At 38.4% G+C, this 20,656-nt stretch overlaps 1 protein-coding gene across 3 annotated transcripts in view; it reads left to right on the top strand.

Moving 5' to 3' along the window:
- The first annotated feature begins 18,355 nt into the window (after nucleotides 1-18,355).
- trrap (transformation/transcription domain-associated protein) overlaps nucleotides 18,356-20,656 on the top strand; it is a 102,892-nt gene continuing 100,591 nt past the window's right edge. For 2 of the 3 annotated variants that reach the window (XM_061226082.1, XM_061226062.1), the window contains exons 1-5: nucleotides 18,390-18,429; nucleotides 19,616-19,797; nucleotides 20,104-20,153; nucleotides 20,242-20,352; nucleotides 20,491-20,595. In XM_061226082.1, the coding sequence (XP_061082066.1) occupies nucleotides 19,677-19,797; nucleotides 20,104-20,153; nucleotides 20,242-20,352; nucleotides 20,491-20,595 (387 nt within the window). In that variant the 5' untranslated portion in view covers nucleotides 18,390-18,429; nucleotides 19,616-19,676. The other variant, XM_061226072.1, reaches the window with a different exon arrangement.

The following is a 20,656-nucleotide window of genomic DNA, read 5'->3' as shown; positions in this document are numbered from 1 at the left end:
GTTTTATTCAAAAAACAACTACACAGAAAAAACAAGAGAAGAATCAGACAGAAGGCTACATGAAAGCTTTGAGTGGTGGATAGATGTCATTCACAATTTAACCAATTTGTGTAATGCAAACATTCCCAGAAATAGTTTAACCCCAAATTATGTGCATTTCTAAAAAAAGTATGTTAGCACTGCTGGGACAATCCCCTCTGAATAACAGACAGGGAGATGTATGTGCTGATGCACAAGCAGAAAATCAGCTGACAGCATGTCTGTGGTCACAGAGGCACCAACACGATATTTTCTCATTATAGTAATAGTTTTATAAGGGAAATTGATTACGTCAGATCTGAAAATTGTCCTCACTGACAGCGGTTACCTTGCTGCCGTAAGTCCCTTTTCAATTGCAGAGGGATTTCAAGAAATGTCTGTCGGACTATGATGTGGGTCTCACACCTCATTTCCATCTTTGTGGATAATGAAAGTTTCATGTTTGAAAGCAATCCATGAAGCCCTTAAAGATGTAATACCAAATACTGTCTGCATTGTGCCACTGGGGAGTGGCATTTAGCCAAGCAAGTTGACAAGCAGTTGATGTGCAAGGGTGTATACAACTGATATATAAATCTGTGTATTTGGTAGATATGTGAATGCAGGTTAAACAAGAACAAAGTATTGTTAAAATCTTATTATTCTAATATGAGAATTGGATATAGGCCCTGTACTAAACAGAATTTGATCGTTTGGTCAATTCATTTGCGCTCTTACTCAATTGATACTCGGGAAAATTACAATTACAAAGAAAAATCCTGCCAACACTCTTTTCACAACAACATCATAATATTTCAGTTTGTTTTCATAAATCTGCTCTAGTGTGTCAAGGTCTGCCTTCAGAGGAGGTAGAGCAGCTCAGCTGGCTCTGTTGTTTTTAGAGTTCTACGGCATGCGCGAGCGCGGAAAAACAATGTCTCTCCTCCGGCGAGCGTACGTCCGGCTCTCGACGAGCGGAACCAGGAGGACTGCTGTTGTCCTGGGAGACCTGCGAGAGGAGGACAGCTCCATCTGCCTGGCGTGGAGCAGGGCTAACGGGGTCAGCGCTGGAGGAATAGGCACTCTGTTACTGTGACAGACGCTGCAGGGGGCACGGCGCAGGCTGCCGTCACGCAGCCAAAGGTCTGGCCGGCGTAAAGGACACTCGGCGCATGTGAATAGGAAGCAGAGCTGGAACTGTCATTGTAACTGAGAGTTTCTGACACAATGCTCATCCTCAGGTTCTGTGTTTTTGGGTTAACCCTTCAATTGGGTTATGGTCAGTTATGACCCGTTTTCGAGTTAAGGTATGTCAGAAATAGCATATAGTTTGTTTGAATGAATATACTCAATACTAATTAAATCAAAATGCAAATCAGTGTTTAATTGGCTTTTGAAAGTCTGTAAAATTCTGTTGCATCTGTGTTGCGGGTCAAAATAATATAAAAGAAACACAGAAAATAATATTGGTTCTTAATAGCATGGCATGCAGCATTAACAAGTAATGAGTAGTTCTGTTCATCAGTTCTGGCCCAAACAAGATTCTACTTGTAGTACTGAGGACTTTGAAACTGAGGAGGCAGTGTTTGAGATGAAGAATGATGAGGAGGGGGGCCCAGTGAGACAAGTTCAAACTATGAAGTCTTCCTATCAAAAAATGGCATCTCTTATGAAAGGCAAGGCAGAGCACAAACTGAACATTCTGAGAATGACCACAGAGCTCACCAGATGCGTGGTGTCACATGTCCAAGATGTAATATATTATGAGCTTTTCACTCAAAATTGTGCTTGAGGCAAAAAACATGGAAAGATGATGAGTGTTTGGAGTTAGTTGAAAGGAGCTAGATGAAACCTGCATGCTTACATGGGGCTGTTGCTTCTTGCTGGAGAGTACAAATCCACTATTGAGGCTAATACTAGCTAATGGGATGCAGAGTCAGACCAGGCTATTTTGCATGCTACACTGCAAATATTACATGTCATCTCAACAGCTTTGATTTAGCAGTCATGAAACAAGACCTGCTAGCTGTGAGAAAGAAAAGCTTGCTCCCATTCGAGATGTTCGGAGCAAATGAGTGGAACGCTATGAAAAGTAGTCTGTTATAGACATTTTCACCTCTTGTCTTCATCATTCAAAATATTGTTTCTTCACAGCTCTTAGAATTCATCTTTCATCAACTGCAGTTCCTTCCTTGGCTGACCTGTACGGTGAGTCCAACAGTGGTTTCTTTCTTTTTCCAATCTGCTGTACTTGATATATCCAGTTTTTGTCTGTGCTATCCTTCTTAATTAATTCTTCTGTCCTCTCAGCTTGCAGTTTAATTGTTTTTCTGCCATAGTTATTTCATGTGTGGATATTGCCTCTGACTCCAATCTCCACACATGAAAAAAAATGCTAAAACCACGACTAGACTCATTGCTCTTTTATGTGTGAAGAATCAATACAAAAGGAAAAAATGGTTAACCTGTCAGTCATCTGTTAACTTTTGCATAGCTGAAAATGGATGGACTTAACACAAAAACAGATGTTTTTTTCAATGCTAATTGAAATATCCATTCTATTGTATATCCATGTAAATACCATGAAATAAGAACTGATTGTCTTTACAGAAACAAAGCTGGTTTGTTTCATAGTGATCATTTGAATCCAAGTGGAGGGTTAGAGAGTATAGACTTACAGAGCACTTTATTAGGAACACTATACTAATACTGGGTAGGGCCTCCCTTTGTTCTCAAGCCTCAATTCTTTGTGGCATGAATTCCACAAGTTGTTGAAAACATTAATTTGAGATTCTGCTCCATGTTCACATGTTTGCAAACCACAATTTCAAATTTTTCAGCTGCACATTCATGCTGCAAATCTTCTGTTCTACCATCTCAAAGCTGTTCTATTGGATTCAGATCCGGTGACTAGGAGGGCCACAGAAGAACATTAAACTCATTGTCATGTTCATGAAAATAGTCTGAGATTACTTTTGCTTTGTGACAAGGTGCATTATCATGCTGGAAGTAGCCATCAGAAGATGGGTACATTGTGGCCTTGGAGGGATGCACATGGTCAAAGTTAGTTAAGTAATGAATTTGCAAAGTGTACCAAGAGAACATTCTCCACACCATTACACCATCACCACCATATCAGGGGTCAGAACAGGACCCAGTCGCAGGACCACCAGGTTCAGTTCAAAGTCTTTATCGAAACTTTGGCAGGTTAAACAGGCAGAGGTCTATAGCCAGCAAATCAGCAGGGGTAAGGCAGTTTGTGGTTAATAATCAAGACAATGGGTCAACAGGTACAATATGGATAATCCAAAATGTAGTCGTGGTCACAGGCAAAGGGTCGATAACAGGCAGGCTAAGCAGACAGAAACAGAATCCAAAATCAAAAGCCGATATACAAAAACAGGTCGATAAACTACGGGTCAAAACTATACAGACGGAATAAACAAAATTGTTGGGAGTGAAACAGGTCATAACAGAAATCTATCAGAAAATGATGGAGAGTATGGATAATGCACATAACAATCTGGCAGGGAACTGAACAAATAAATAACACAGGTAATGAGAGGGAATGGGAATCAGGAGTAGGAATCAATCAGGAAGTGAAAACAGGTGAAACGAATGAATGAAGTGAAAGGAACTGACAGGGTGGCTACAGTGTGAACAAAACAGTTAACAAAAACCACGCAAATGCTAACAACTTAGAAAAAACCTAGACAATGAAAAACACATAACCTAACACACCAGCCTGGACTGTTGACACAAAGCAGGTTTGGTCCAGGTTTGCTTAGTGAATCTCATCCACTTTGAGTGTTCTGTATATAACAGGTCACGTATTTCTAATCATAGTTTGACAAAAGAAAGAAATCTACTTTCAAAAGCTGTTATCAAGCTTTGTTCTATTTTTTCTGCAACTAAAATCTCATAATAAGTGATTAATGGTGCATTTACTGCCATCATTGAATAGGACTGTGTACCCCTTCTTAGGATCCTTTTACGCTCTTACCCAGAAAGCACTCTCATGCAACAAAAACAAAATTGCTTTTCAATCCATCATGGAATACTCCATTCAAATGAAGACCATCAAGAAAAATTTGCCTAAATTCTCTGTGGAATGCATAGATTGCATGGCGGAATAGCATTTCCAGCGGGAATAGCAAAAGTAATTAAAAATCTGAAACACAAAGACAAGATGAGAATAAAGCTGGACAATAACAGCATTTTGCTAACTGTCAAGTTTTAAATGTCTTGTGGGGGTGCTGTGCAGCCATATAATCATGACTCAGTCTCTGCAGAATCCTTTACTCACAGGTCAAAATATCATCACAGATACTCGCAGTTTTCTTCTTGCACAGAACCACTTGCTTCCAGCTTACTCCTCTCTGCCACTGCATGTCCTCCAGAATCTCTCACCTGTGGAAACACTGCTATCCTGGCTGTTCACTGTGGCTTCCTCATGGGGCTGCAGTCACTAACCTGATGCCCGATTGAACTTTCTGGCCAGTAGGATCTCATCACTGCGAGAGCTCACCACACCCCACTCCCAGTTCCTGCACATAGTCAGATCACACGGTAGGATCAGCTCTCGCTGGGTTCTGCAGAGTCATTGTGGGTTAGTAATCTGGGTCTTGATTTAGTACTCTGGCTTCTGCAGCATCATATTTGGTTTGTAGTCTGTGCCTTGTGTTGGTAGTCTGGGTTCTGCAGGATTATGTATGTAAATTATGTTTGTAGTATGTCGTGTGTAGAGCAAGCTCAGGTGATTTACCAGATTTTAACAGTTTTTTTTCTTCTGCAGACAGAGCATAGGTATTGTTGGTTGGATGAGCCTTCCTGTGTCTTAGCAGTAAAATACATGGTCAGGCTTTGTACTGCTGTGAAATGAGACCACAGCTGCTTCTCCTGTGTATGGTTCAATGACGAATGTCATTAAATTGAATTTATACATAAAAAAATACCATCCATTCTTCCATTCTTCCATTTGTTTGTCAGGATTAATATTTATTCATTGATCAGATGGAATCCCCTTTTAGTATTATAGTGCTCTTCATTTTGTGAATTGTATTTTACATTATTACACAATATTCTTCACACTGGTCATAGCTTTTAAACTTTTTAACTCGTGCATTGTTACAGCAGCATTCTTGTGAGTGATTCTCATGAGGTACTACTGCCTCACCATACAGTACTGTATATGCAGTCCATATAATTCACTTCTCACACCCATAATAGCTCAACCCTGTGTCAACATGTACAGAGACATACCCAAGGCACCGACTGGCACAGAGCCCCAGAGGAGGCTGTTGAGGTCATGAATAGAATTCAATTTGCTCAGAAGCTTCTTGTGGTAACAGTGCAGAGTCATGATGACGAGGGAGAGAGCCACACAAAAGGAGTGTGTGATCATCTTGACCCTTACCTGGGCAGTAAGGGTGGAAAACCATCAACACCTCTACAGATTTGTGATGCGGTGTCACAGACAGTGTCATGTCAAACTGGCAAAGCTGCAACTGGTCGTCCTATGTTTGAACAGAATGACTAGCTAGTGACGGAATACCCCTGCATCTGCTGTCTAATACCCCTCTGGATTACCATATACTGGACATAACACTGATGGAGTGACTATTAAGCACATGCATGGAAAGAGGAAGTCGGTTGGTTAGGTAGTCACCACTGGAAACACCTGGAAAAATGATCTGAAAATGAATGAAAGGCAGTAATTAAAGCATTTCTGCATCCAATAGGTCACAGGCTATAAGCTAGATACAACAGCAGTCTGGTGGGCCACCATTTAACTGATTGGCACCAGGGATTTTGAAAATAGCAAGAAAAAATAAAAAATCAGGAAAGGAAAAATCTCTATGGCAGGGTTATGATTGCAGAACATCTATGCACACATTAAATTGAGAGCAGTTATACAATTAACTTGCACAAAATGTTAAATAAAATGTATTTCATTTAAGACTAGTCTCTAGAGTGCGCAAAGAATCGTGGAAAAAAAACAAAAATAATCCAGTGCGACTAAAATACATGAAAATCCCAGGAGATAAGCAGTTTCTGAGATACTCAAACCACCCTGTCTGACACCAACAATCATTCCATGGTTTCCTGATTCTGATGGTATATATATATAGCAGTCATTTCATTAAGTTCCAATGAACATTATTTTTATCAGTAGATGGTATTTCTATACATAAAATTACAGTGGCTTCAGAAAGTATTCAGTCCCCTTCACTTTTTGCACAATTTATTGTGTTGTAGATTTAATATTAAATGGATAAAATTGCCATTTGTGCCCATCAATCTACACTCAATAACCCATAAGGACAGAGTGAAAACATGTCTTTAGGAATATTTCAAATATATATATACAGTGGATAGAAAATGAATACACCCCCTGAACATTTTTTCAGATTTACTTGACATATAGCCTGTAATTAAAGTGCAATTAATCTATGTGTTTTTTTCTACAAATCTACATACAGTACTTAACCTTTTCAAAGTAATAAACCAATTAAAAAATTGTTTTAACATTAATTAAAAATTAAGAATTGCAATAAATTGGTTTGATTAGTATCCACCCCCTTTACTGAATCATCCCATAAACTATCTCAGGAAATGGCAAATTGCCTTCAAGACCAAACAATAGCTAATTGCCCCACACCTGTGTGAAATCACAGCAATTAACTTGATGACATGAATAAAAACAGCTGTTTTCCCTTAGTATGCAAGAGCAGTCTCACTGAAAGGCAGAAGCATGGGCTCTAAAGATCTCACAAAAGAAGTCTGTGACAAAGTTGTGGAAAGGTACACATCAGGTGAGGGATATAAGAAGATTTCTAAGGCTTGGAAGATACCTTGGAGCACTGTTAAGACCATAATTAAGAAATGGAAAGTGCATGGCACCACTCACAGTCTGCCAAAATCAGGGCGTCTGTCTAAACTGGATGACCGGGAGAGAAAACAACTGGTCAGAGAGGCTACCAAGAATCCAATGGCAACATTGAAAGAGCTCCAGGAGCTTTTGGCCAACAGAGGGAAACTTGTGCATCATACAACTATATCAAAGATATTGCACACATCTGGCCTGTATGGAAGGGTGGCAAGAAAAAAGCCATTTCTCAAAAAGGTCCACCAGGAGGCCATCAGCGCAAACCTCTCCTAGCTTGAACAGTTCTGCAAAGAGGAGTGGGGAAAGATCTCCAAGGTGCGCCAACCTTGTGCAGAGCTGCCAAAAAAAACTGGTAGCTGTAATTGCTGCCAAAGGCGCTTCCACCAAGTATTGGTTTCAGTTTTGTCCATTAAATGCACTCTTTTTTTCAAATTGAAATAATTTTACTGCATTCATATGGTATGTTGTGTTCTTTGGGTCAGGGAAAAACAAGTCCCATTTTAATCCATTAAATTTACTTTCCGTGACACAATAAGAAATAAAAATATTGAAGGGGTGTATTCATTTTCTATCCACTATATATGTATATATATATATATAAACTATAATTAGTCTGCCTGAGTATATTTGGAACTACATGACTGAACATGAGTGGGCTTGATAATGATAGTAATAGTAACAGCATTAGCAATTGCTAGCAGAGCCAGCCTGACTCAAAAAGCGACATAAGCAGCCATTATTTTCAATATAGAAAATATCGCACAAAAAGGAGGCTTTCATAAGCTACTAAGAGCATTGAAAAAAGAAAGCTATTCAATAATCCACTCCGGTCTTCAAAAAATCAGCTAATGAGACTGGCATGGAGTTACAATGAGAACAAGACCCATTTCCTTTCTGGGAAACGTATCCTGAGAGCTGTGCCGTTATCTAAAAAGCACTACGTATGTCATGCACTCTCTTAGGGCACTCTCTTAGGGACCGTGTTCGACTTTGTGCTCACCAACCAAAGACAAACATCGATGGGAGAGAGAACAAAAGTTCATTTGCGATATTGGCATAAGCCCTGGCTCTCCCCATAGAAATGCCATTATGACAAAAGTACTAAAACAGCCACACTGAAAAAAATGTTCTGGTAAAAACATATTCTTTCTGAGGATAACAGGCTACATTTCTGAGAGTATTGTTCAGACTTGTAACTATAGGTAACCATAGAGTATATGCAATATACTGAGAGAATTGTACAATGAGAATTGTACATTGCCCTTATCAATAAATATGTACATAAATTAAACTCCTTCCTGCCCCAAATTTGCTTTCCTCAATGTGTTCGATAAAGCAGAAAGCTGTTTACAATGCTGTGCGAGAGAACACAGATTCATTTATAGAGTAGTATGGTGAGAGTACAGAAATATAGAAATTAATTAATCTTGTTAATTAGACTCTTAGGGTTTTCTCACAAGAAGCAAAACAGATTTTAAACAGCTGAATACAGTTATAAGACCATTTCATACACAATATCTCTTCCTGCAGAAGCACCAATATGAGGTTATCATATATGGTTACATTTAGAGACTATTCAGAAATGTCATAAACATCAATTTTGATGAAATTACCTGAACAGGATAACAGAATGTTGTTTGATTCAATAATTTCTCCAAGAGAGACATAGCAGGACCGAAACATGACATTTGAGGGGAGAACATCCGCACAGAGAGGCCCGGGCCGACAGGGATTCGAACCCAGGACCTCCTTGCTGTGAGGCGGCAGTGCTACCCACTGCACCATCCGTGCCGCCAGGCTTGGTCATAATTGACTAAATATAGTCACCTGTGTAATTGGTTGGCTGTACCAATGAGAGCTATAAGTCTGTTTCTGGTGAATATATCCTGAGAGTTGTGGTGTAATATTAAAAGCATGCCATGTGTCATACACACTCGTATGCCTCACATTGTACTTTGCTTGCCAGACAAAGATAAATCTGAATTGAGATCAAATATCCATTTATGTTTGGTTATATTTGGTTTTGCTCACAAAAAAAGACAGCCTTATGAATGTAAACATCATGAACTATTTAAGGGTAAACTGATGCCTCCATGCCATTGTATAACAAACACAATAACACAATTGCATATTTGAAATTTTATTTGCAGTCGGTGGGGTTTAAGGGAGCTCTTTCCCTAAGCTCTTTCTGGTTGTCTTTCTGTTTTAGTGCTACACCAGAGAAACAGCCACTGATCACACGTCATTTGCAACAGGCTGAAGTAGAAGAGGGATTTAGGAACTTCAGCCTACTTAGACTACTTGGAAAGGAAAACTTCTCTCATAATTACATTTGAAAGTACTGTAGATTGTGAAAAATACAAGGCGACAAGGTGGATTAGAGGAAATTAATTGCTAAAGACTATGTTAATTAATAGAGATACACAGTTCAGCCTTTGGCTATCATCATATTCGTTCATTATATGTTTCAGACAATGACTGTATATTTATAGGGCATTGTATATCCAATGTGATTGCTTTTTATTGTGAGCGCTGAATAAAAATGCTTAGGTCTGCAATTTTTATAGTCACATGACTTTAATGAACCCGACTTTCTACCAAAAATGGAACTATTATCTACAGTCTGAAAGAAACGTATCCCTCAGACTCCTCATTAGCTAGCTGTACTCTACATGTTACTATTTTTTGGTTCAGTGCTCTGGGAATGAGGCGAATTATAATGAGCAAGGAAGACCTGACGATGGAGAAGAAAGGGTCTTTTCAACGAAGCACACAAGCAGATTTGACGTTTAAATGTGATTTTCTTGTATTTCAAAGAGAAAGGCAAATGAGAAATGATCTGTGATATCCTTTCAAAGACTGCTTCTCCATTTTCTCACTAAATTAACTGAAAGTACAGAGCTACATCTTTGTCTCTGTGCTACACTGCACAGATGTACTTGGTTCTGTACTACACATAATCCAAGTATATAACCATCCATTGCTCTCCCAAAGCTCTCTCCAGTAAGTCAGTACCTCCAATTCAATGTCAACATGGCTTTGATCATATTGAATTGTCGTTGAGGGCTGGTAAATTTACAGAAAATACGGCTAGCTTGGTTTTTTTAAAATGTGTGGATTACTGACATTCACAATTCTATGCCCCTCAGTAAATATTCCTCATTTTAATTATTCCTTTATGTCTCACAACCATACAGGCTAGCCCTGGCTCTGTCTATGAGCTTTACAGGGGGGTGGGGTAGAAGAGAGAAGGTAACTGTAACTTGGACAAGTTCTTGATTGTAAAGGTCAGGCCATAACTTTTATCTGTAAAGTTTCTTCCCTGTTTTCCATAATCCTGGGTCAGTGTTAACTGAGAAGGTGACACATTGCTTGGCATTAAAAAACCATGACTGACTTTTTAAGACTTTACAGCTATCTTGACTAGATCTGCATATCTCTCTGTTTTCGGGGAAGAGATGTTTCACATAGCCCTTTTACAATAGATTTGTTTTCGAGTTCTGATAGAATCAACCTCAAACAAATCACACGGAGGTATCAAAACAAATCAAACATAGCATATATATGGAAAAATGTAATTGCCACCTACATTGATTTGATTTAGTTGGCAGGCCCTGGTACTGACAGAAGCTGGGCTCTTCTCTCCATCCTTTCATTGCTCTTCCCTCTTTCACCCAGCTGCTCAGGGTACTCAGCCTGATTTGTCTTTTTATTGTCAGCCCCTACTTCAGTGTGTGGCCAGAAGCCACCTTGGTGGAGTGGTTTTGTGTTTGGGAAACTGATTTTAAAACGTTATATGCCACATATCTTGGGATTGAAATGCTAATGCAACCTTTCCCTGCTGCCAAAGGTGGAGTGTCTCTCATGTGGGCAGATATAGATGTATGCCATGGCCCTTAAATTCTCTCTGCTACCTCACATCCATCAGATAAACAACAACCCTGCATATCTGAAAGCAGGGGGGGAATATAGAGGCGCTCTCTGTCCATGCTACAAAGCACATCAGCGATATCACTTCTTAAATGTCTAGGGTTTTCTAATGAGACATGATTTTTGTTTGTGGAGAAAAGGGGGGGAATGTGTGTGCACTTCCAAAACCAATTTCCTGTTCCATTGTCATGGAGATGGAACAGGGAGTGAACTTTATGTCCCGGAGGATCACTGGTAGTGCGGAGTAACACATTCTTATCAATGGGCTTCAGACTCCATGAAAAGGGCACTCTCTTCTCTATGTATTCATCTTCTAGAAATGTGATATGAGCCCATCCATTGTGTCTATTTAAACTCAAAAACAGCTCAGGATGGCCCGTTTGAACACATGGTGGACACATACATAGCCAACGGTTCAATAGGATGTGCTGAACTCCAATACTGCTGTTATTTTAAGCATTATTTTATATACGTCACGTCAGGCTTAAGGTGCTCATGTTTCATTTGCAAAAAGCTTTATGTAGCTAAGCTCATAGCATGCTCAGAGGGCACCCCAAGAGAAAAAGACACGGATATAATGCTGAATGAATTTACTCTACTATATATTGAAATCTTCCTAATTTGTGTAACATTGCATATAAATATGTTCACGCTTTTGTTTTGTTATGGTTATGGTTTTCTTCTTATAGCACCCAGAATAACCATGCTGAGCTATTTGAATTGAGGCCCTGCATTGCAACTAGTTCAATAAAATGGGGGATGCAGCTTGTCATGCATTTTCATATAACCCTCTTTGCTGACTGACTCTACCACATTATTTTTGAGAAGTGTACTAAATTCATATTTAAGCTGAATCAAAATTGTGTTTTTGTCATGAACAAACAATTGAAAGATGGACAAAACATTTTGTCAACAACAACATGAGTCAATATATCTTGTAGTGCCTAGGATGTCTGAAAATACATTCTTTTCAGTCACAAGACTTTATAACAATGTGCTAATCTATATCTTTGACTCAGTATCATCAAAAATGAAAGCATATCTTTTATTTTTTAACTGTGGTATTTCTTTTGTCATTATATACATTTAAAATTATGTTTGTTTTGTTTTAAAATTAAAACAACAATAAGTTATTTAGCTGATGCTAAATGGGGGGGGTCAAGGGCCTTTCTCAAGGGCCTAACAGCTGTGTGGATCTAATTGTGGCTACACCGGGGCTTGAACCGCCAACCTTCTGGGTTTCAATCAATCACCTTAACCACTAGGCTACAGGCTGCCCCTAAATTATATTACCATCTTTTTTATAGAAAAAAGGTCAATATTTTAACTCTCAGCCAGTCAGGATTTGCTTGGATTTGCTGACAGTCATAGGGTACATCAGTGACCAGTGCATGAGAACATTATATTTTATGTCTATATTTTTACTGTGGAGAAGGTGTGAATTGTGATCTATGTGAGGAATGACCCAGGATGTGATCCACAGCTGCATCACCACTGTTGCTGTGTCTCCTGAAAAGAGACCCACTACACTGTTCTTGGCATAGCTCTCCCCAAATCCCTCTCATAATATCATTAACGTACTTGAACATAGCCTTCTGCGAATGCACTTCCACTCCAACGAAGGACTAAAAGCCGTCACACACCTGTCTGAATGCAGACTGAATCCCCCCTCACAACCCTCACACAAATATTTCTGCACCCTTTGAGCAAGGGCTGACATATACCCTTTATTATTTATTTAGAAAGATTTTAGTTATAGATGGTAGTGCCAATCTTCTTATATTGTACTGTTCCTCTTGCCTGTGAAACAGCTTTCTGCCAAGTATTTGTAACTAGGTCAGCAATTGCATTACCGAAAGCCTAATACCATGCTTTAAAATCCATGCTCGGCAGTAAGCTTGAATTTAGTTTATTTATTTTTTGGGAATTATGAGTCTCCTTAAATGCTCTGAGAGCTGAGTTTCTTCCTAGTGGTTTATTTTTGCTTCTTTTGGCTTTTGTGGCAGTTTTATACGTTTTGCAGAAAAAAACTTTAAATTGATGCTATTCATATATTTTCATATTGTTTATATTTAAACAACATGATGAAAATATTTAATGGACTATTTTATGTTAGCTGTGACTACGGGTCCATTCAAACACAAACACATTTTATTATTATTACAGTTTTATTACTAGAGCTCCAAGCTGAAGTCATAATTACACTTGTTTTCTAAGAAATCACAATCATAAACATTTGTATATCACTATCACTACTACGCTTTTACTTTATAGTGAATAATAATTCAGAACAAACATTACAAACGTTAAATAATTTCTAGAGTTACTGAATAGACTAAGAATAGACTTTAATTCTGATAAACTCAGAATTTTATTTTATTTATGTTATTGAATAAGAATAAAAATATTTATTCTCAGAAACATACAGTACAGCCCGTAAGTATGTGGACAATGACACAATTTCTGTTATTTTGGCTCTGTACTCATCCAATCACATTGGATTTGAAATAAAATAATGAATTAATTGTGTGATGTGATCTTTAATGACCACTCACTGTCTGGCTCTTTCAACCTGCCACCTAATCATCCCCTGATTCAACTGGCTAAAAATGTGTTCTCTCCCTCTTCACCGCAGCTGATATGTTGTGAGCATTCTGGTGCAGAATGGCTGCAGTTGCATCACCCAGGTGGGTGCTACACATTGAGGTGAGTTTCCCCCTAATCACTGTAAAGCACTTTAGATATGATAAAAGCACTATATAAATATAACTATCTATCTACCCAGGATTGCTGGAAATTGGCAAATACTTTTTCTCAAGAACCTTATTTTTTTTCAGATATATTTTGTGCAGAGGCTTGATCAAAATAGGGATTGGTCTGCACTAGAGTACATAAATGCATAATGGCATACATCAGAGATTTTGTATGTAAATATTTAAAGATTTAAATTCTTCAAAATGTGTTTGGTCAACAAGTTACTCATATGGATATACATTTTAGAGAATCAAAATCTAGAAATCCCCACAGATTGTTAGTAGAGTAACAGTAGCTTTTCTTAATGATTTAGTGAGGGCGATGCCCCTGAAACAGACTTTGGCACCAGTCATATTTGATGTCTTGGCAATGCATTTTATTTACGTTTTTTAGCATTTTATTAATTGGCTACATTTAAATTCAAACCAACATACACAAGCAATGTAAAAAATCTCAACATCCATTGTAATCTTTTCCAATCCAGTAACTGCAACATATTCTATTTTCAGTCTCTTAACTCAGAGACCTAAGCATAATTAAACTACACATATACATCTACATCTTTACAAGTAGCAAAACTATATAAATATGATACGCAATATTGGTACTCGCAATACAGTATATACTCCTGAAATCCTTTCTTGACGCTGGTTGGCCCACTCCTCTGGAAAACTACAAGGATCAATTTTCAATGGAACTCTCCAATTAGCTCTACGATATTGTCAGTCAATGTTACACACCAAAGCAGTGATTAGCTTTTCAGGGGTGCAGTAAATTTATGGTAAACCCATCTGTATAAAGGACTAGCTGTCTTTATAAGAAAAAACCCAATAGTGTGACCATGGGCTCTGTCATAATCTTAGCGTTTAAATGCATTTTACAGATCAAAAATGCAATACGATATGTTTATTTTCTTAACATTTGATTAGGAAGAATGCTTTATTACCCACCAGCCAGCCAGTGGGTCTAACCTCATTATGGCGGGTATATTACATTACACTGTGCCATTAATGAACCCAGCCATTAACAGAAGATTACAGGAGATAGAACTATCAAATCTTGAAAATGTAAGCATATTACATTTTCTTTTCCTGCTCATGCCCGTGGTGTTTACTATTTTAATCTGATGTGAGGAGCTTCTGGATAATATCGTTTTATTAGTGATTACATCAATCCTATCACTGCCAAAATGACCTCTCGTAGTACATCTTAAAGTGATGCTCACTATTAGATTGACTGGAATTAAGAAATTATTGCATTTTAGAATGGGGCCTTAAATGGAATTGAAAACCCCACCCCCCATAAAACTCATAGACAGAGGCAGGGCTAGCCTGTATGGTTGTGAGACATAGAGGAATAATTTAAAATGAGGAATATTCAGTTGCTTTTGGTCTCCATAATTTGAGTTTAATCAGATCAACCATACAACTACTGCAACTTGTACAATTTGTACTTTTGTATAAAAATTTGAAAATTGAATATGGTTTAGGTTACGAGTCTTTGAGACAAATGTATTTCTTTCAAGGAGACAAATGTTGGACTTAACTATTTAATCAGACCAATAATTTGTCATTCAGACATTAATAAAACTATGCGCTATACAGCTTCAAACTGCAGATGCTCCTGTAGGGAAACACATTTACTGTGGTCTGATAAAGAGCCTCCTATCATTTGTTTATAGAGCTGTTCAGAAAATCAATCCGAAGTAACTGGAACAAAAACCAGCATGCCCCCCGGCCCTCCAGACACTGAATTATGCATGCCTGCATTAGGTCTTCCCAATGACATGACAGAGTTCTGCATGCTATCCAACATGTTAGCTCTCCTGTAGTGCTGTGTGGCCAGTAGGAAAATAATCACAAGCACAAAGGGTAGTACATTGGAGAAGCTATGGTGTACCCCAGGTCCAGATATGAGGACCTGGGGTACACCATAGTGAAATGTAGTTCAACTGGGGATAGTTAAGGATAAAATGTAAATGTTATTTACAAGCTAATTTTAATAAACTGCGAGTGATACAGTCCATCCAATAAATACCATATGCTGGGACTGCCCATACATTTCCAGTTTTGTGATACGGTACTTTGGTGATTTCTTCATGAGCAGGTGAAATAATAAATAAACAGAAAAAGGAGGACTCCAGCACCCACCCCTTATAAAATGAAAAATACATTGTGCATATCACGATGGAGCTGGCGGGTTTTCTATCAACAGACATTTCATCCATTCTTGCAACCACTTCTGAGAATGGGCAAATACAAAGTTGAAAAGATTCAAACAAAACAGTCTGGCCCAGCCTGCTGCTTGGTAATTGATTTGCTGGGATTCTGCTGTCATTCAAAGCTGGAGATCTCAAGCCCTGGCCCCAGGGCCTTTTCTCAGTGGTGGAGTAATCAGAAACCTAGCACTTTCAGAAACCAAGGTCGAGATATTGAATTCCTTTTAATAAATAGTTGTTTTCTAAAGAAATAGCTCTATTGGATAGGTCTTATGCACTGAATGAAACCCCATCCTCTTTTCTAAAATATTCTCTTTCATTTTCCGAGTTCAATTATGTTCTCTATGAACTCTTAGACACGTGCCCATGCATTATAAAGTGATCATTATGAGTAGCCTTCTCTAGAGCCATCTCCAGAGCAGCTCATACAGCTATGTTACGCCTCCAGGCGACCTGATTATTTTTCAAATAATTACATTTAATCTTATTTTCAGTTGGTACAATTTCCTATGGACAGCTGAGACCACTGCACTCAAGGAAAGTACTAGAATGAAATCAGCCCTGCCACTCATGGTTATCTGAACCAAGGTTTATGGCAATGTATTTATTTGACATTTTTAAACCAAAACATGGGTGAAACCAGCTAGTTACATTCATTCCACATGATAGAGAATTTTGTTTTGTTCGAAGCTGAAACGGGGTTATAGGGAAATTCAGCTGCAAAACAGAAGATAGTTGTAATCACAGCTTGACATGAAAACACTTCTGAACTCAGAATTAAACTGAAAACACATTTAGATGATAAACATATATATACCATATAACATATACATGTATAGCATAATGTACAGGACAACTTCAGATTCAACATAATTTACTGAAAATTAACTATTTCTGGATTTCTTACAGAACCTGTACCATCTACCCTAAACTTGCAAGCAGTACTTGCCTGAAAAGATACTTTGCACAGACCCCCATCTAGTGGTACAATAAACTACTGCAAAATGCTTGCTCAGAATACACTTCCTATGGGACAATTTGTTCACAGATTGACATCTATGACAAATGATTTTTTTAATTATTTTGGGAATTTAATCATTAGTTTTCCTAGTATGCAAATAGGCTATATCAATATTGTCATGGACTTTCAAACCATCCATGGTATTTTCAGATTTCTTGGCTCTATATTTTTTGTCTAGCCATTTCATTCAGTCTAACAGTCAAATTTTTAAAAGCAGAAGCAATAATAAGATAAAGGATTTTGATAAATATATAAAAAAAAAAAATTCAGATTTTGCTGATGATTTTCCACTATGATTGCAGTTTCCTTGATCACACCCTAATTATCCTGAAAATAAGAGAAAAGAAGAAGAAGAAGAAGAAGAAGAAGAAGAAGAAGAAGAAGAAGAAGAAGAAGAAGAAGAAGAAGAAAGCAAAGCCAGTGAAGCGCTATTATGTTCCCATGTGATGACTACACTTAATCCAGGAGCAGTAGATTACAATCCTACTTTGGTTTTTCTTGTTGTTGTTGTAAAGTTCCTGCACAAAATGATGGATATATAGGCCTATGTGAAAGCGCTAGCGCTGGAAACATCACTATCTTAATCCCTTAAATACCATCATCCCAATCGAAAGCAATCCCGCTTTTTACAGATTTTTCCATTCATTTAAGATTTATCCTGTATTTTAAAGCATGCATTTTAAGGGCTTGCACACCTATTATTGAATATGTTGACTAAGGCTCTCAAAGAGTTATATTAAAATCTCTTATAGCCTACAGTAGAAACAATAATAAAATGTGGAATGATTATTTTTGCTTTGGGTTTTGTTTTGTGATGCTTGCAGGTTTGAACTTACACTAGGTATAATAATTTGTGTGTGTGTGTGTGTGTGTGTGTGTGTGTGTTTGTATGTTTTTTTAAATAGAATATTAGGGAAAGAGCACAATCAGAGTATGATACGAATACATTACATTACAACCATTCCAAATCAAATTGCATTACTGCAGACTCTAGGACAAAAAGCAGCCTACGCTATCTTTTTACTTTGAGTGAATGTCTTGTGCATGTGCAGAAGTTCCTGGGAACCATTTCATTGCTGTCAAACTCATACAGTAAGCAACCGGGTTGTGGCAACCACTGTTAAATAATACAGAAACATTCACAATTGTATTAGGTAAACGATGCTTCTAGAATGTATTGCTGTTGTAACTGAAAAAATATCTGAGATAATTGCATGGATTTTAATTTTTTATGTAGGCTAGAATCACGAAATAAGGCGAAGCATAAAGACCATCGTTTTCGATGGTCTTACAACTGCCTTTGAAATATCATGTCTATCCGCTATGTAATATAGTAATGAAAAAAAAATAAGAAAAAAAAATAGGAGAACTTGAAATAAATAAAACACGTATTTTTGCTAATATATTTTTATTTGAGAAAAGTTTAAACTTAATTTTCCGTCGCTAAATACATTTCGAAAGATTATAGCGTCTTAATACAAAGAACAATAGTTGCCCGGTACTCCATTCCATTGGGCGGAAGTTATAGGGAAACTCTTTCCTGTCTGTGTCTGGTCGGTAAGTTCGAATGTGGTCGCTACTTTCTTCCCAGTTAATGCTGTAAATACGTTTTATTGTCTGTCCTATTCTGATATTTATTATTATTTAACTCATCCTAGTTCAGAAAATGTAGGGCCAAATTTGTTGTGGTCTGCGATGACATACTCCGTTAGTTAAATAGCTATCCGGCTATGTAACGTTAGCTAGGTAGCTAGCAAGGGGAGAGGAGGGGCAAAAGAAAGCGGGGTCTTTCTTAAAGGATGAAGCTAGCTAGCTAGCCGCTGTTGACGTAGCTAACAAACTTAGCAGCTAGTTTGCTACATACCCGGCTGATTAGCAACTTAGCTATCTGTATTGGTACGTTGCCAAATCATAGAAGGACCCGTAACTCGCGAACCTTGCGATCATTTTCAAGCACGATAGAGGTTTGGTGTTGCGATTTACTTGGCGCCATGCGCACTTGCTTAGCGCGCTAGCCAGCTTGCTGGAGTGACGTAAACTGACTTTAAAATTAGCTGGTACTGAATGCCTGAAACTAGCTCATAGCTAGGTTGCAAGCACGCAAGACAAGCTGATGCGGATGTATGTTACTGTGATACATCACTTAAATTACACAAATGAGGCGTCTTGTCAATGCTTTACTGTAGTAGTTATACCTAATAACAATGAATGCAAGAAAGTGTGAATAATTGGCTTTGTACCTAGCTAGTTTCTTGTTTGCAATGTTGCTGTAAATACTTGCAACATCTCACTAAATCTGTGATTGTAGCTGCTGCATTACGTCGTGGATCTTGTTGTTTTATCCGACTAATATGGTTTTGCTTTGTTTGTCGTTGCTGAGTTTGCATGTTATTAAACTTGGTTCACGTCACAATGACATCGTATTATTGACCCTGTAATGAGTATGGGGCTGCTTGAACCTTTTAAAGCGTATGAAAGTAAGACAAATACGTTTTTTTTTTTTTTTAGTTAATTTGCTCTAGTCAGAACGTTATTTATAAGCTCATTCTGAAAGTTTTTTCCTGAGAACAAGTGGCTGGTTCACTAGCTTGCAAGCTGAATAAAGTAAAGTTAGACGTACAGAAAATAAGGTGGCGATTGCCTTTTATCAGTTTTCTCAAGAAGCAACTTATTAGCATTGACATGTGAAACATGTCGAATGTTAACATTGACATTTAATTACGTCTGTGTCAACACTATGTAAAGCAATCTCCTGAGTTTTATTTTCCATTTCTGTTCTGCGCAGGGCGGACATGAATTCTCTGTAAGATCGTCGCAGGTTCCGTCTGCCGCACTCCAGCGCAACCATGTCTCTACCAGCTGGAACCATGGCCTTTGTGCCTACACCGAGTCCTACTGTGGTGGACCAGACAACTCTGATGAAGAAGTACCTTCAGTTTGTGGCAGCGCTCACAGACAATAACACACGTGAGTTAACAGAACCGTGGCTTTCATTATTGAAATTGGCTTTCGCAAAGATGCCGATATGTATATTTGCAGGAAAATGGTTATGAACAGAAGCTAAATGATGAGAGCGATTTGCTTTAGCCCCAGATAAAAGGTGTATGAATGTTGTGTGAGTGTGAGTGAATCTGAAGATTGAGTATAATGTACCTATAAATCTGGGCAGTGAAAGTAAAACTGATAAGATCTGAGTGCTTCTTCTGAGATTAACAGGTTCGCTTTGCATCGCAAGAGCACCTGCTAATCGCTTTCACTCCTCTTGCCCTACAGCTGATGAGACCAAACTGAAGATGATGCAGGAGGTCAGCGAGAACTTTGAGGTGAGCACGACATTTCTCATGACGCGTTCATGACTTTTTTTTTTAAGAGTGCCCATATATACGCGTCATCGTGTTTCTTTCTGTTTAGAACGTGACATCCTCGCCCCAGTACTCCACCTTCCTGGAGCACATCATCCCTCGCTTCCTCACCTTCCTGCAGGACGGAGAGGTGCAGTTCCTCCAGGAGAAGCCCACTCAGGTGCCTGAACCCCCAACAGTAGGGCCTCGGCTTTATTTACAGTCTACTGAACATGCGTTCGTTTGGCAGTTGTCTCTCGCACGCGTCGATAATGCAGTAATAACGGTTGTTTTTAGCGTGAACTTGTCCTTATTGCAGCAACTGAGGAAGTTGGTCCTGGAGATCATCCACCGCATCCCCACCAATGAACACCTGCGTCCTCACATCAAGAACATCCTTTCCGTCATGTTCCGCTTCTTGGAGGTACGCTTCTCTTCTCCGGCTGTTGCTGAGAGTATGTTGGGTCCCTGAAGTGGCCTGTTCG

This window comes from Conger conger, chromosome 2 (genome assembly GCF_963514075.1).
Source record: "Conger conger chromosome 2, fConCon1.1, whole genome shotgun sequence".
Lineage (NCBI taxonomy): Eukaryota > Metazoa > Chordata > Actinopteri > Anguilliformes > Congridae > Conger > Conger conger.
The sequence above is the reverse complement of the archived record's forward strand: the minus strand, read 5'-3'. Positions and strand labels throughout refer to the sequence as shown.